Here is a 16,687-nt window from a genome sequence, read left to right as displayed (position 1 = left end):
GATTACAGGCGTGTGACACATGCCCAGCTAATTTTTGCATTTCTTGTTTTTTTTTTTTTGAGACGGAGTCTCGCCCTGTCGCCCAGGCTGGAGTGCTGTGGCCGGATCTCAGCTCACTGCAAGCTCCGCCTCCTGGGTTTACGCCATTCTCCTGCCTTAGCCTCCCGAGTAGCTGGGACTACAGGCGCCCGCCACCTCGCCCGGCTAGTTTTTTGTATTTTTTAGTAGACAGGGTTTCACCGTGTTAGCCAGGATGGTCTCGATCTTCTGACCTCGTGATCTGCCCATCTCGGCCTCCCAAAGTGCTGGGATTACAGGCTTGAGCCACGGCGCCCGGTCTAATTTTTGTATTTCTTTAGTAAAGATGGGGTTTCACCATATTGGTCAGGCTGGTTTGGAACACCTGACCTCAGATGATCTATCTGCCTCAGCCTCCCAAAGTGGTGCTGGGATTATAAGCACCAACCACCGCTGCTGGTCTTTCCTCAGATTTTAATGGTAATACTTGACAGAGCAGGAATATCGCCATCTTGGACAAGCACTGCCATTCTAAAGTTCCCCTTGATCAAAAACCGCCTAAATCCAAAAGACATCAGCCTAATGGCTTAAGGTCAGCATGACCATAAACCACAAATGACATCTCTGACCAGAAACATTCCAACCATAAGATAAACCCCTCCCTGACTGGAGAGATGTCAGCCCCAAGATAACCTTCCCTCCAACCAGAGACATTCCAACCCCGCAATAAACTTCTCCCCCACACAGAAATATTCCAAGCCTGGATAAGTTCTCTAGCCCTGAACTCTTTTTTTTTTTTTTTTTTTTTTTTTGAGGCGGAGTCTCGCTCTGTCGCCCCCAGGCTGGAGTGCAGTGGCGCGATCTCGGCTCACTGCAAGCTCCGCCTCCCGGGTTTACGCCATTCTCCTGCCTCAGCCTCCCGAGTAGCTGGGACTACAGGCGCCGCCACTACGCCCGGCTAATTTTTTGTATTTTTAGTAGAGACGGGGTTTCACTGTGTTAGCCAAGATGGTCTCGATCTCCTGACCTCGTGATCCGCCCGTCTCGGCCTCCCAAAGTGCTGGGATTACAGGCTTGAGCCACCGCGCCCGGCCTAGCCCTGAACTCTTAAATACTCTTAGTCTGTAAGAGAGTGCCCCTGACTGACATTGGCCAAAAACCCCTCTCAGGTATATTCTCTAAAATAAACCTGTCTTTGACTGTTGAGCAGCTTTTCATGTTTCCTTCCTCTTTCTTTAACTCTTACAATACTTAAATATATAAGTTCCTTTTTTTCTGCTATGAAAAAATTATATCATAACTGAGAAATCAATAAGGATAATAAAAATTAAGATATAAAAATGAGGCCAGGTGTGGTGGCTCACACCTGTAGTCCCAGCACTTTGGGAGGCTGAGGCAGGTAGATCACTTGAGGTTTCCAGACCAGCCTGGCCAATATGGCAAAACCCTGTGTCTACAAAAAATACAAAAATTAGCCAGGTGTGGTGGCATGTGCCTGTAGTCCCAGTTACTCGGGAGGCTGAGGCAGGAGAATCGCTTGAACCTGGGAGGTGGAGGTTGCAGTGAGCTGAGATCTCACCACTGCACTCCAGCCTGGGTGACACAGTGAGACTCCATCTCAAAAAATAAATAAATAAATAAATATAAAATGGAAAGCATTTGCAATACAAAATCTGTGTGCCTTAAGGTAAGTCCTACTAAAGACAAGCAATAAATGTTTGTTTATGTTTCAATTGGTTTCACTTTTTGATTTTATGAGTTAAATGTCAATGAAAGATTTTTTTCAGATAAATAGTACTGTTTCATTTTTCTTTTAAATAATGTTGATGCTGAAATTTCTCAAATAAACCCAGCTTGCCACCTTCAGGCCATTGAAAGATTTACAGAGACCATAGTCAGAACACTAATACTGCATCTTTCTCAATAATCCATAATTAATAATATCTTGATCGCTCTATTGTGCCTTTGTCAAATGCACTCTATCTAGAATCTTTCCCTAGCATTTACTGGAATCTTCCCAACTTTCAAAGCTCAGTTCAAATGTCACTAACTCCTAGAAGGCTTCACTGATCACTCTAGCCAGTTTTTCCTCCTCTAAATATGTTATCTCCTTGATTACGTGTAATGTCATTGAAGGTAATAACCATGTCCTACACATATTTTATGCCTCTGCGTAGCTACTAAAAAGGGTGCATATAAGAATTGCGCATTTTAGCCGGGCGCGGTGGCTCATGCCTGTAATCGCAGCACTTTGGGAGGCCGAGGTGGTTGGATCACCTGAGGTCAGGAGTTCGAGACCAGCATGGCCAACATGGTGAAACCCCGTCTCTACTAAAAATACAAAAATTAGCCAGGCATGGTAGCAGGCGCCTGTAATCCCAGCTACTCAGGAGGTTGAGGCAGGAGAATTGCCTGAACCTGGGAGGCAGAGGTTGCAGGGAGCTGAGATCGCGCCATTGCACTCCATCCTAGCTGACAAGAGTGAGACGTTATCTCAAAAAAAAAAAAAAAAAAAGAATTGTGCATTATAATATATACTGAATGAACACATGAATGAATAAATAGGAAGCTAGAGTAAACATTGAGCTTTCACTTGGAAGAGGCCCCATTTTACTAGTAAATTAATGGGAATTCTACACATGTATTAAAGATTATATGCGTAATTTTCATTGACAACTAGCAGTGTCTCAATCTCTATTAAGCTCTCAAACAATATTGTTGATGAATGATTTAATTACTATTTGGTGACTGGCTCTGTGATAACTACTCAAATCTTAATATCTAGACACTTAAAGAGAAGAAGGTGTGATTATATCTTTTACTTTTTTTTTTTTTGAGACAGTCTCACTCTGTCGCCCAGGCTGGAGTGCAGTGGCACAATCTCGGCTCACTGCAACCTCTGCCTCCTGGGTTCAAGCGATTTTTGTGCCTCAGCCTCCTGTGTAAGCTGGGATCACTGGCGAGTACCACCACGGCCGGCTAACTTTTGTATTTTTTTGTAGAGATGGGGTTTTACCATGTTGGCCAGGCTGGTCTTGAACTCCTGACCTCAGGAGATCTGCCTGCCTTGGCCTCCTAAAGGGCTGGGGTTACAGGTGTGAGCTATCACACCTGGCTGATATTTTTTACTTTTGGACTGAAAGTTAGATATTTCTCTGTTTTATGATATGGCCATACCATCTAATTATTTTCCTCCAAACCCCCAAGTTGCTAATATACTATAAGCTTGTTAATAAAATATGTAACTGTGGTATGTAGTCTTTCACGTTTACTTTATCTCTAGAATGAAGTTCCCCTCCCTCTCTTTCAAGGTCTACATGTATCCAGGACTACTAGATGAAAAACTGCTCATAGATGTTTGTTTCTGATTTATTTTTAATTGGGAAGGGAATGGTCCACACTTGAGAATGGTTTATCTTCTTGAATTCCTTCCATTAGAACTTTTCTTTCTTTCTTTTTTCTTTTACTTTTTTCTGAAACAGGGTCTCACTCTGTCACCCAGGCTGGTGTGCAATGGCACCATCACGGTTCACTGCAGTCTTGTCCTACTGGGCTCAAGTGATCCTCCTGCCTCAGCCTCCCAAGTAGCTGGGAATACCGGCATGCACCTCCAAGCCTGGCTAATTTTTGTATTTTTTGTAGAGATGAGTCTTGAGATGGGGTCTCACTATGTTGCACAGGCTGGTCTCAAACTCCTGGTCTCAAGCAATCCACCTGCCTTGGCCTCCCAACATGTTGGGATTACAGGCATGAACCACCACACCTGGCCCCATTAGAACTTTCTAACAAAAGATGATCTTTCTCCTGCCCCCTAGGAGGGCTGTTTATCTCTTCTGTCAGTCCTTCCTTTCTCATATCCTCCCCACTCTCTGCCCTCTGCCTAGGCCCAGTCTTATCCATCAGAGAGAAGAAGTAATCAGTAATTTGAGCATGCACAGAAGGCTCTGGTTTGGGACCTCAGGTCAAGAGTCTTTGGATTTTTGTTTCTGCTTTGTTGAGGGCTGAAGAGGAAGATAGGCCTATGGGTTACCAGTGAGATAGAAAAAGGGGAGGAAAATACAGAAAAACAATCAGATTCACATTTGGATACAAATCCACCACAAATGCAAGTTTATAATACCTATCTGGACTAAAAGTTTGTTCTGTCTCCTCCAGTCCTATATCCTTCCTCAAAATGTGAACTTGGTATTTCTCCCTCATCGGTATCTCTGTTTCAACTCTCCTGAACACATCTTCTCCTTGTACCCCAATACTTTCATTGACCAAGTCTTTTCTTAATCATCACATATGCAGTAGTAGCAGCATCTTTTTCCAGCTATTCTTTTCTCTCCCTTTCATTTACCCTAGTTGATTCTAACCAGCCATCCCCAAGTGTATTAGGTACATTTTCAGTTTACTCTCGAATTCTCATTTACTCACAATCTGGCTTCTGTCTGCTTCTCTTTACCAAGACAAGTCTTGTTTTGGTCCAATTAATGAGTTCTTAAGAAATCCATGTAGTTTGATACCATTGCTCACTCCTGTGAACAATTAGGTTCTGTTATTAATTAGGTTTGTACATATCACCATTTTTCTAGCATTTTAAACTTTCTGGTTGTGACTGTAATAATATATCTTTTTTTTTTTTTTTTTTTTTTTTGAGACGGAGTCTCGCTCTGTCGCCCAGGCTGGAGTGCAGTGGCCGGATCTCAGCTCACTGCAAGCTCCGCCTCCCGGGTTTACACCATTCTCCTGCCTCAGCCTCCCGAGTAGCTGGGACTACAGGCGCCCGCCACCTCGCCCGGCTAGTTTTTTGTATTTTTAGTAGAGACGGGGTTTCACCATGTTAGCCAGGATGGTCTCAATCTCCTGACCTTGTGATCCGCCCGTCTCGGCCTCCCAAAGTGCTGGGATTACAGGCTTGAGCCACCGTGCCCGGCCAATAATATATCTTTGATAATTTTCCTTTCTTGTGTGGGTTTTACTTACTCCTTTTAACCATCACAACAGTGGTCCTATGCTTTCTTTCCTGAAGATGATTTAAACATTTTCTTCCATTTTTGTAAATCTTTAATATTGAGCCTCTTTCCTGTCTCTTTTGCATGCTCTGAAACAGGTTGCTTGGATTGTAGAATATTTTGAAAGACTGCTTATGAAGCAATAGCAGCAGGGGGCAATTCAGACTTCTCACACTTCTTTAAATACCAGTTCTTTCAGGTGTCTTTTTTGTTTGTTTGTTTGTTTTTGTTTTCTGAGACAGAGTCTTACTCTGTTGCCCAGGCTGGAGTGCAGTGGTGAGATCTTGGCTCACTGCAACCTCCACCTCCTGGGTTCAAGTGATTCTCCTCCGTCAGCCTCCTGAGTAGCTGGGATTACAGGTGGCTGTTACCATCCTAGGCTAATTTTTTTGTATTTTTAGCAGAGAGGGGGTTTCACCATATTGGCCAGGCTGGTCTCAAACTCCCGATCTCAGGTGATCTGGCCACCTCGGTCTCCCAAAGTCCTGGGATAACAGACCTGGCCTCAGGTTTTTAATGTAACCCAAAGAAAAGAAATAGATTCAATGTCGTTGGGGACACTGACCTTTCTTCCCAGACTCAACTCATGTATTTTCTATTTTTACTCTGTACTTGAGTTTTGCTTGTCATTGTAATTTGTAAACTCACTGAGTAGGAAATAATTGTTGGTCTTCTAATTTAGAATAGCCCCAAGCACATGGTTATTAATGGTAACATGCTTTAAATGTCCTTGGTTATAAAATGAACAATGTTAAACATCACTTGAATTTTTTGCTTTTATTTTTCTTCATTTTTGGCTTGCAGGTTTTATATTGTATACTCTCAGTAGGTGGTTCTCATACAAGAATGGGGTCAGTTCTATCAGAGTTACAAACATTGGAAGAAGATACATTATTTTGGCACCAAGATCTAAATAGTTCCATCTCCCAATGCAGTTTAGTGGTTATTAGTGTGACTTTGAATCTTGGCCCTCTTAGTTCGTTTGTCACCACAGGCAAGTTTCTAACACAAAAATTAGGGATAGTAATAACCTAATTCTGTGAGTTTTTGTGAAAAATAAAGGAAATAATTTACAGTTGAAACCTGAACAAGGTGGGGGTAGGGGCACGAACCTTTTGCACTGTCAAAATCTGCATATAACTTTTTTTTTTTTCTTGGAGACAGAGTCTCGCTGTCACCCAGGCTGGAGTGCAGTGGTGCGATCTCGGCTCACCCCAACTTCCGTCTCCCAGGTTCAAGTGGTTCTTCTGCCTCAGCCTCCCAAGTAGCTGGGACTACAGGCACACACCACCACACCTGGCTACTTTTTTTTGTATTTTTAGGAGAGATGGGGTTTCGCTATGTTGCCCAGGCTGATCTTGAATTCCTGAACTCAGGCAATCTGCCCGCCTTGGCCTCCCAAAGTGCTATGATTACAGGTGTGAACCACTGCATTGGGCCAAAATCTGTGTATTACTCAATTCCCCAGAGCTTAACTATTAATACCAACTATTGCCTGGAAGCCTTACAGATAACATAAACAATTAATACATATTTTGTATATGTATTATATACTGTATTCTTAAAATAAAACAAGCTAGATAAAATAAAATATTAAGAAAATCATAAGGAAGAGAAAATATATTTACTATCCGTTAAGTGTAAGGGGATCATCATAAAGGTTTCCATCCTGTTCAGTAGGCTGAAGAGAAGGAGGAGGAAGACAAAGGGTTGATCTTGCTATCTCCAGCTTAGCAGGTGCAGAAGAAAATCTGCCTACAAGTGAACCTGTGAAGTTCAAACCTGTATTGTTCCAGGGTCAACTGTATCGGAAAGATCTGACTACTATGAGCTAAGTGGTAATCATCATTGGTCTGGAATGATGATTTTTAGAAAGTGACTTTATTATATCACTGATAGAGATGCCCTATACCAAAATACTGAGATTACCAATACCTTGCCTGTACTACAAATGTATTTTTGCCATTTTGGTTTCTGTTTCTATATTTTGAATTCTGTTTCTGTATTTTGAATTCCTAACATGATCCAGAAGGCTGGGAGATGCTCCTAATGAAAGAGAGAAACCTGGACTATTCTCCTATTTGCCAGATTGTTTCCTCTCATACCCAGGTTTTGAGATATAAAGTTGTCACAAAGTTCCAACTTATTTGGTATCATTCAAAATCTGATGAGCTTGCATTTTAAGAAGTGTTGATCAGTCCCATTTAAGAACAGTTGGTATGAGTTCACTTTATTTTACTTTATTTTTTGAGACGGAATCTCAGTCTGTTGCCCAGGCTGGAGTGCAGTGGCACGATCTTGGCTCACTGCAACCCCTGCCCCTAGGTTCAAGCGATTCTCCTGCTTCAGCCTCCCAAGTAGCTTGGATTACAGGCACGTGTTACCACACTCGGCTAATTTTCTTTTTTTTTTTTTGTATTTTTAATAGAGATTGGGTTTCACCATATTGGCCAGGCTGGTCTCGAACTCCTGATCTCAAGTGATCCACCTGTCCCAGCCTCCCAAGGTGCTGGGATTACAGGCATGAGCCACCATGCACAGCCGTGACTTCACTTCAAATGAGCACAGAAAAATCTGGGGGTCCAACAGCCTTATGGCACATCTTTTGAAGCCTGGTCAGACAGTGGGGTCTTTAGGTGATGGTGAAGTGACAGTTTTGAGTTGTTTTCTTTGGTAGTAAGTGTTGGTTAATTCTCACAGCAGGAACAATTCAGGAGTCCAAGAAACAATCTTGTTCACATTGCATTGATTTTGTTACAGTTGACAATAATTTAAAAATTGGCAGGCTCTAGAACAGAAAGACCTGTCCCCAAAGTACCTTTTCTGAAAAAGTTGCCCTGCCTCAGATGTTGTGTATCTGTTGAACTTTTCAGCTACTGTGGTTTCCAAGGAATGCACCTCTATCAAAAATGAGATGAATTCCCTAAGGAAGTCAATTATTCATTCCTCCATTTCAGCAAAGTCAACAAATATTGACAGCCCACCTTGAATCACTGGGACCCTGGATGTAGTCGCGTTTACATATTCCGGCTCTTTTGGGGGGCTTTACAATCTAGCTGGGCAGAAGAGGAAACATGCAAATAAATTAAATTCAGGGTCCTGTGAGGGAAATGAACAGCCTCGGCAACCTAAGTTTTTATAATAACATAACTAAAAGCTCGGCTCCACAGCTCAGTAGCTGTGTGCCTTGGACAGGTCATACCAGATCAGGAAAGGTGAAGTGAGAATGAGTTGCCAAACGCAGCACCATGGTTCCAGCTCCAGGCAGAGGGTCACATCGTGTCAGGTGTGCGAAGACAGAATAGCCTGCGGAGACCACTGTGGCGTTGAAAAGAGGTGTGGTCGCGACCTTTGGCGCCGCAGAGGCGAAACAAGAGGGGGTCTTCGGGCCCTCAGGTATGCCTCAGCCGCCCGAGGCGAAGCGCACGTGGCAGTTGGCGGGAAATCCCTGGGGGTGGAGCCTTGGCTCGCGGCCCGGCCGCCCCGTGTCACGTCATCGAGCAGCTCCCCCTCCCTTTGCTACAAGTCGCACGCGCGGAAGTAAACACCTCTACGTCATCAGGGCGCGTCCTCGCCTTTCCCCTCCCATCTCCTCAGATCGGTGGACGTGCTCGCCTCCACTCGGGGCCAGGTCTATGTCCCGGTTTCCCGCAGTCGCGGGCAGGGCGCCAAGGCGGCAGGAGGGTGAGCGGTCAAGAGACCTCCAGGAAGAGCGGCCCCCGGCTGTTTGTATCGTCGATAGAGGTGCGGTCCGCGGGACGGTACGGAAGCCAGCGGGAGTTACGGCGTGGGGGTTTTGGGGGGGATGAAAGTACGCCTTTGGCCGGCTGAGAAGAGTAGTGAGGAAGCCGTGGCGTTCTCCTGGCTTTCCAAGCCCGAGGCGAACTTTGCGTCCAATGAGCACTTTGCCTTAGAGGGGGGCGGTCCCAGATCCAAGTTGGGCGAAAACCTTACTGGGGGGCGAAAAAGTGAACCCCAACGCCCGAAATGCATTCTGTTCTTAAACAGGCTCACAAACCCTTTGTTCTCTACCCATTCATCCTCCCCCCTCCTTCGTCGGGCCGCCAGCCTGCCTTTGGGTACGGTATGAAGGGAGCCAGTTTCCAGGAGCCAGTTTCCATGGTTACCCACCACTTGGCCTTCTGGGATATCAGTCACTGAACAGGGACCTAACTTGAACCATGAATCAGAAGCAAACACAGGTGGCTTCTAATCCAGCTGAGAATTTTCTGCTGTGTTCCAGTTTTTGGTCTATTGTTAAATAAAATTGGGTTTTGTGCTTCTGTGTAAGTATACATGTGTATACGTTGCCTTGAGCTATACTTGCTTTGAAAAGTACTTTGAGTTACGCGTGAACAAATGCTCAAGTTGCTGAATTTCACCAAAAAGTTGTTCTGGGCTCATTAACCCTCACTTACAAATTGTACATGAGCGATTTAACTGAGAAGTCATGGATGATCCCTTCCAGCCCTAAAATTCAATATTGCCTTTCTGGTTTCAGTCCTGAGAAGTTGAGTCAGAGATATCTTTACAAGTCTTTTAATTGACTTGTTTTTCTGTTATTACAGAAGAGAAAGGATGCACGTCCCAGGAGGGAGGAACTACTCCAACTTTTCCTATTCAGAAACAAAGAAAAAAGATTATTCAAGCTGTGAGGGACAATTCATTCCTTATTGTTACTGGAAATACAGGAAGTGGTAAAACAACTCAACTTCCAAAATATCTGTATGAAGCAGGTGATTTTTTTCTGTTCTAACATTGGAAATATTTTTAAAATATCCTCTTTTTAAAGGCCAGTAGGACTTCTGTACTCCATGGTTGCCTACTATTTGCTTTATAGTCCCCCTTATCTTGGCACACCCCCTTCCCCTGTGTCTCCCTCGCTTCTTTATGGTCTATTTCAGGTTCAGGAATTAGTTGGGATGGCAGATTTTCCCATTTTTAATTACCATAATAATCTCAAATAGAATTACATCTAGATATTAATTCCATTTTATAGAATAAGGTTGTCTAGCAGTAAACTAAATCACTGGATACCGAAATAATTTTGAGAAGGAAGAGATATGTGATATCTGTTGCTGCCGTTAGTACTTCTTGGTTCTTTCTCTAGAGCATTATCAGGTAAATATTTATCCCCTGACTTTGCCAGCACAAGCCAACTAACAAATTACCTTTAAAATATGTTAAGTAAAATTAATAGGAGGCCTTTGGTTTGGACTGATCCCCCGCACTAGAGCCAACAGACTAAACCAAAATGGAGTTACTCATACTGAAGTTCCACGCCACCAAGTCTAGAAACTAAATTTTTCATCTAATCTCCTGAGAAATCAGGAGAAAGAGATAATAGCCAAATCCCCAAACAGACCAGTTTTAGCCAGCATCAAGAAATTTCCTCTGCTTTAACTTTTACAAAAAAAGTAACTTTGAAATTAGCAATCTGCTTTTTATTTTCTGTTTCTACTTTCCCTCAGCCCTTTTCTGTCTATACAATCAGCCTCCTCTGCTCAGCTCATTGGAACACTCATTCTATTTTATGAGACGATGGGTTGATGTGATTCCAGAGTTGGAATCACAAAAGCCAATTAAAAATTTTTGGTCGGGCACGGTGGCTCACCCCTGTAATCCCAGCACTTTGGGAGGCCGAGGCAGGCGGATCACGAGGACAGGAGATGGAGACCATCCTGGCTAACACAGTGAAACCCTGTCTCTACTAAAAATACAAAAAGAAAAATTAGCCGGGCGTGGTGGCTGGTGCCTGTAGTCCCAGCTGCTCAGGAGGCTGAGGCAGGAGAATGGCGTGAACCCAGGAGGCAGAGCTTGCAATGAGCGGAGATCGCGCCACTGCCCTCCAGCCTGGGAGACAGAGCGAGACTCCGTCTCAAAAAAATAAAAAAATAAAATAAAATAAAATAAAATAAAGTTTTTTGGGCTGGGCGCGGTGGCTCAAGCCTGTAATCCCAGCGCTTTGGGAGGCCAGGGTGGGTGGATCACGAGGTCAGCAGTTTGAGACCAGCCTGGCCAACATGGTGAAACCCAGTCTCTACTAAAAATACAAAAATTAGACGTGGTGGTGGGCGCCTGTAATCCCAGCTACTCGGGAGTCTGAGGCGGGAGAATTGCTTGAACCTAGGAGGCGGAGGTTGCAGTGAGCTGAGACCATGCCATTGCACTCCAGTCTGGGAGACAGAGTGAGAGTCTGTGTCAAAAAAAAAAATTAAATTTGTTGTAATTTTGTCTTTTGACAAGTGTCTTTCAGTATGACAGAACTTTCTGTTGTAAGGTTTGTAAAGAACAGTATTATATTGGATATGATTTGTCTTAAAAAGGAAATATATTATTCTAATGCTTCAAATCTAAGGTGCCATCTATTAAGATATATCACTATTTTATATGCAGTAATCCCCTCTTATCCTTGGGAGATGCCTTCTAAGACCACTCAATGCCTGAAACTGCCAATAATGCCAAACCCTGCATATACTATGTTTTTTCCTGTACATACATACATACCTATGATAAAGTTTAGTTTATAAATTAGGCACAGTAAGAGATTAACAACAACCACAATAAAATAGAACAGTTATGACAGTATACTGTAGTAAAAGTTCTGTGAGTGTGGTCTCTCTCTGTCTCTCAAAGTACTGTAATTTTGGATCTCCATTGACTGTAGGTAACTGAAACATTGGAAAGCAAAACCAAGGGTAAAGAGGGACTACTGTATTAGTAAGAATGGAAACACGCCATCAATTTTAAGATGCAGCTCCATTCCCAAAGATATTAAAATGCTATATGGAAGGTGTATAGCTATAGATATAGATATAGATTTTTTTTTGAGATGAGATCTTACTGTGTTGCCCAGGCTGGTCTCAAACTCATGAGTTCAAGCAGTCCTCCTACCTCAACCTCCTGAGTAGCCAGGGTCCTGAGTAGCTGGGATTATAGGTATGTACCACTGCTCCCAGCAGAAAGGTGGCATATTTAAATCCAGTTTTAGGCCGGACATGGTGGCTCATGCCTGTATTCCCAGCACATTGGGAGGCTGAGGCAGGTGGATCACTTGAGGTCAGGAGTTCAAGACCAGCCTGGCCAACATGGTGAAACCCCATCTCTACTAAAAATACAAAATCAGCTGGGTGTGGTGGCTTGTACCTGTAATCCCAGTTACTCAGGAGGCTGATGCAGGAGAATTGCTTGAACCCAGGAGGTAGGGGTTGCAGTGAGCCGAGATTGTGCCACTGCACTCCCGCGTGGACAACAGAGCAAGACTCTATCTAATAAATAAATAAATAAATCCAGTTTTGTGGCAAAGGTAAATTTATTTTGGGAACTGTGTGGAATTTTATGAATTCCTATGTGTCAAAATTCTTGGCTTACCTTTAGAGTAGATTTTTAGACAGAAAAAACAAAACCAAACAAAGCCTGAAATCTAATTTAAAAAATGTATTTTTTACAAAAAAAAAAAGGCGTGGTGGCGTGCGCCTGTAATCCTAGCTGCTCAGGAGGCTGAGGCAGGAGAATTGCTTGAATCCGGGAGGTGAAAGTTGCAGCGAGCCGAGATTGCACCACTGCACTCCAGCCTGGACGACAGAGCAAGACTCCGTCTCTTTTTTTTTTTTTTGGCCGGGCGTGGTGGCTCACGCCTATAATCCCAGCACTTTGGGAGGCAGAGGCAGGTGGATCACCTGAGGTCGGGAGTGCGAGACCAGTCTGACCAACATGGAGAAACCTCGTCTCTACTAAAAATACAAAATTAGCCAGGCATGGTGGCGCAAGCCTGTTATCCCAGCTACTTGGGAGGCTGAGGCAGGAGAATCGTTTGAACCTGGTATGTGGAAGTTGTGGTGAGCTGAGATCACACCATTGCACTACAGCCTAGGCAACAAGAGTGAAACTCCGTCTCAAAAAAAAAAAAATACATACATATATATATATTTTTTGAGTGGTTACTAATATGTATTATTTTAAATTAATATTTAAATTTTCATAGTGCAGACGTAGCAATGTGTTTTTAATTTGCAGGATATTCTTTTGGAAACATTCAAGCAGTTTTGTATTCATTGGCCAAAAACAATTTAGCTCTAATAGGAAGACAATTGCTAACATTGTTGTATTTCTTTATCTCTGGTTTTGATAGGGTTTTCACAACATGGTATGATTGGTGTAACTCAACCACGAAAAGTAGCTGCTATATCAGTTGCTCAGAGAGTAGCTGAAGAAATGAAATGCACTTTGGGATCCAAAGTAGGATACCAAGTTCGTTTTGATGATTGCAGCTCTAAGGTACAAAAGTCTTGTTGGTATTTGTTTCTTTTCTTTTTTGGGACATGGCCTCGCTCTGTCGCCCAGTCTGGAGTGCGTGGCACAATCATGGCTCTCTGTAACCTCTACCCTTCTGGGCTCAAGTCACCTCCTACCTCAGCTCCTTGAGTAGCTGGGACTACAGGAGCATGCCACCATGCCCAGCTAATACTATAAACTTAATGGAAAGAGTGGAGAGAGTTCTGAAAGATTTTTAATTTCAAAGTTCAATATATATTTTAAATAATTTATTTTTGTCGTTCATTGTTAATGCTTTAGCTTTCAAGTGTCTGATATTCATTCCATTTTCTCCTTCCTTAGTTTATAAATGACAGTTTATTTTCTTAGGATTCTCTTATTTATGTTTTTTAACTGTAAGGTTTCTTGACATATAGATTTTTAAAATGCTTTATTGTAATAAAATATATATAACTTAAAATTGACCATGTTACCATTTTGATATACAATTCAGTGCCATTAAGTATGTTCACAATGGGCTGGGTGCGGTAGCTCACTCCTGTAATCCCAACACTTTGGGGTCCAAGGCCAGTGGATCACCTGAGGTCGGGAGTTCAAGACCTGCCTGATCAACATGGAGAAACCCCGTCTCTGCTAAAAATACAGAATTAGCCAGGCATGGTGGTGCATGCCTGTAATCCCAGCTACTCAGGAGGCTGAGGCAGGAGAATGGCTTGAACCTGGGAGGTGGAGGTTGCGGTGAGCTGGGATCGCACCACTGCACTCCAGCCTGGGCAACAAGAGCAAAACTCCATCTCAAAAAAAAAAAAAAAATGTGTTCACAATGTTGGGTAACCATCACCATTTCTACTTTCAGAACTTTTTTTTATCATCCCAAACAGAAACTCTTATCTGTTAAACAATAGATTAAAACCCCCATTTCTCCCTCCCCCTAGCCTCTGGTAACTTTTTTTTTTTTTTTTTTTTTTTGGAGACAGAGTCTCACAGTGTTGCCTGGGCTGGAGTGCAGTGGCGCGACCTCCACTCCCTGCAACCCCCGCCTCCCGGGTTCTAGTGATTCTCCTGCCTCAGCCTCCCAAGTAGCTGGGATTACAGGCTCCTACCACCATACCCAGATAATTTTTTGTATTTTTAGTAGAGATGTGGTTGGTCTCAAATTCCTGACCTCGTGATCCGCCCCCCTCAACCTCCCAAAGTGCTGGGATTACAGGGTGAACCACCGTGCCCTGCTGTAACTTCTATTCTACTTTCTCTATCTACAAATTTGCCTACTGTGGGTACCTCATACAAGTGGAATCACACAGTATTTTGTACTTTGTGTCTCTCTTATTTCGCTGATTATGTTTTCAGTTTCATTTATTTTGTGTGTTTGTATTCTTGAAGTCAGTGGAAAGCTGAGTTAACAAAATCAATCAATTAACAAAATCAGCAAGTGTTAAGCATCTTCTATATTCATGGCACCAACAAATTTAAGATTTTCTTTTTAATAGTGAATATTATAATTTATATTCCCTGCGAATTTCTTAATCCTGTCCCAGCTACAAAACAATCCCTGGTTTACATATGTTCCCTAATAGGAATGGCCATCAAATATGGCACAAATTGACCCCCAAAAATACTATCTTTGCCTTCCTAGTGGTCACTGTTTTTTCTTTCTTCCTTCCCTTGTTTTATGGATGTCATTGCTGTTATTCCTAGCCTTTGGACCTTTTACTCACCCTGTTTTAATGCTTGTTGAGTAACACATTTTTATTTGGAGATAGTGTCTTGCTCAGTCACCCAGGCTGGAGTGCAATGGCATGATCTCAGCTCACTGCAGCCTCTGCCTCTCAGGCTCAAGCAGTCCTCCCGTCTCAGCCTCCTAAGTAGCTGGGACTACAGGTGTGCACCACCACACCTGGCTAATTTTTATATTTTTATTAGAAATGTGGTTTTGCTATGTCGTCCAGGCTGGTCTTGAACTCCTGGACTCAAGTGATCTGCCTGCGTCAGCATCCCAAAGTGCTGGAATTACAGGCTTGAGCTACTGTGTCTGACCTAAGTAACACATTTTTTAGTAGGACAGTGGGGTAGAGAAGAGGAGAGAGTGGGTGGAAAGTATGCACCTACCATTTTCTCATTTTCCCTGAATCTTCTGAAATAGGGGCTGAGTCAGAAAGATAAATCTCATTTCACTGTTGTTTCCCACAACTTGCTCACCTAATGCCATTGCATCATCTTGCCACTTTCCTCTGACTTTATTGTATCTCCTTATTGGTGATTTTTGTTGCTTTGTCCAAGAATACCCAAGTGAGTTATTTGTCCCTTTTTTTGTATAGACAGCATGCTTTGTGACTTACCATCATTTTGTCTACACAAGTTAGACTATTTTATGTACCCTTTTGTTTAGTCGGATTGGTTTGATCACTTAATGTTTGTACCTCTTGAGGAAAAATTTAGTTGGGAAAGTAGTGGTGAATTTCTGTGACTCTGCTATTTGAACATTAGGAGACAGCAATCAAATATATGACTGATGGATGTTTACTGAAACATATTCTTGGAGATCCAAATCTTACCAAATTCAGTGTCATTATTTTGGATGAAGCCCATGAAAGAACTCTAACTACAGTGAGTATTTTATTTTTTTATTATTATTAGCAAGTAGTTTACTTGTTTGGGTAGCTTTTTACTATATAGAGAATTGCCTCCTCTTACTTTTTAATTTAATTTAATTTTTTAGAGATAGGGTCTTGCTCCATCACCCAGACTGGAGAGCAGTGGCACGATCATAGCTCACTGCACCCTTGAACTCCTGGGCTCAAGTGCTCCTCCCACCTCAACCTCCCGAGTTGCTAGTACTGCAGACGTGCATCAGCATGTCTGGCTAATTTTTAAGAACATTTTTTGTAGAGACTTTCATTTTGTTTCCCTGGCAGGTCTCAACCTCCTGGCCTCCCACCTTGGCCTCCCAAAGTGCTGGGATTACAGGTGTGAGCCACTGCACTTGGCTCTTATATTTTAATCTATTAAAATAGGAATTCCTTGGATAGAATAGCAATGTATTTAAAATAGCTTGGTTGTTAAGTGCTTGTGACTTACTAGAAATTTACTTTTCTTTCAGGATATCTTATTTGGTTTATTGAAGAAGCTATTTCAGGAGAAGTCTCCTAATAGGAAGGAGCATTTAAAAGTGGTGGTAATGTCAGCAACTATGGAATTAGCCAAGCTCTCTGCATTCTTTGGAAATTGTCCAATATTTGATATACCTGGAAGGCTTTATCCAGTCAGAGAGAAATTCTGCAATTTGATTGGTCCACGAGACAGAGAAAATACTGCGTATATTCAAGCGGTATTACTTGGCATTCATTTAATGTCTTTTTTTAATATCTGTGATTCTTACTAATTAGGTAGTTTGATAA

The 16,687-nt window shown here is 42.6% G+C and overlaps 1 protein-coding gene across 2 annotated transcripts in view; it reads left to right on the top strand.

The window, feature by feature from the left end:
- The first annotated feature begins 8,510 nt into the window (after nt 1–8,510).
- Nucleotides 8,511–16,687, top strand: part of DHX40 (DEAH-box helicase 40) — a 45,760-nt gene continuing 37,583 nt past the window's right edge. Inside the window, exons 1-5 of one of the 2 annotated variants that reach the window (XM_025363355.1) lie at nt 8,511–8,759; nt 9,584–9,751; nt 13,147–13,292; nt 15,777–15,896; nt 16,390–16,617. In XM_025363355.1, the coding sequence (XP_025219140.1) occupies nt 8,651–8,759; nt 9,584–9,751; nt 13,147–13,292; nt 15,777–15,896; nt 16,390–16,617 (771 nt within the window). In that variant the 5' untranslated portion in view covers nt 8,511–8,650. The remainder of the gene's footprint in view (nt 8,760–9,583; nt 9,752–13,146; nt 13,293–15,776; nt 15,897–16,389; nt 16,618–16,687) is intronic. The other variant, XM_025363356.1, reaches the window with a different exon arrangement.

This window comes from Theropithecus gelada, chromosome 16 (assembly GCF_003255815.1).
Source record: "Theropithecus gelada isolate Dixy chromosome 16, Tgel_1.0, whole genome shotgun sequence".
Taxonomy (NCBI): domain Eukaryota; kingdom Metazoa; phylum Chordata; class Mammalia; order Primates; family Cercopithecidae; genus Theropithecus; species Theropithecus gelada.
Note: the sequence above shows the minus strand (reverse complement) of the source record. Positions and strands in the feature narration are given on the sequence as shown.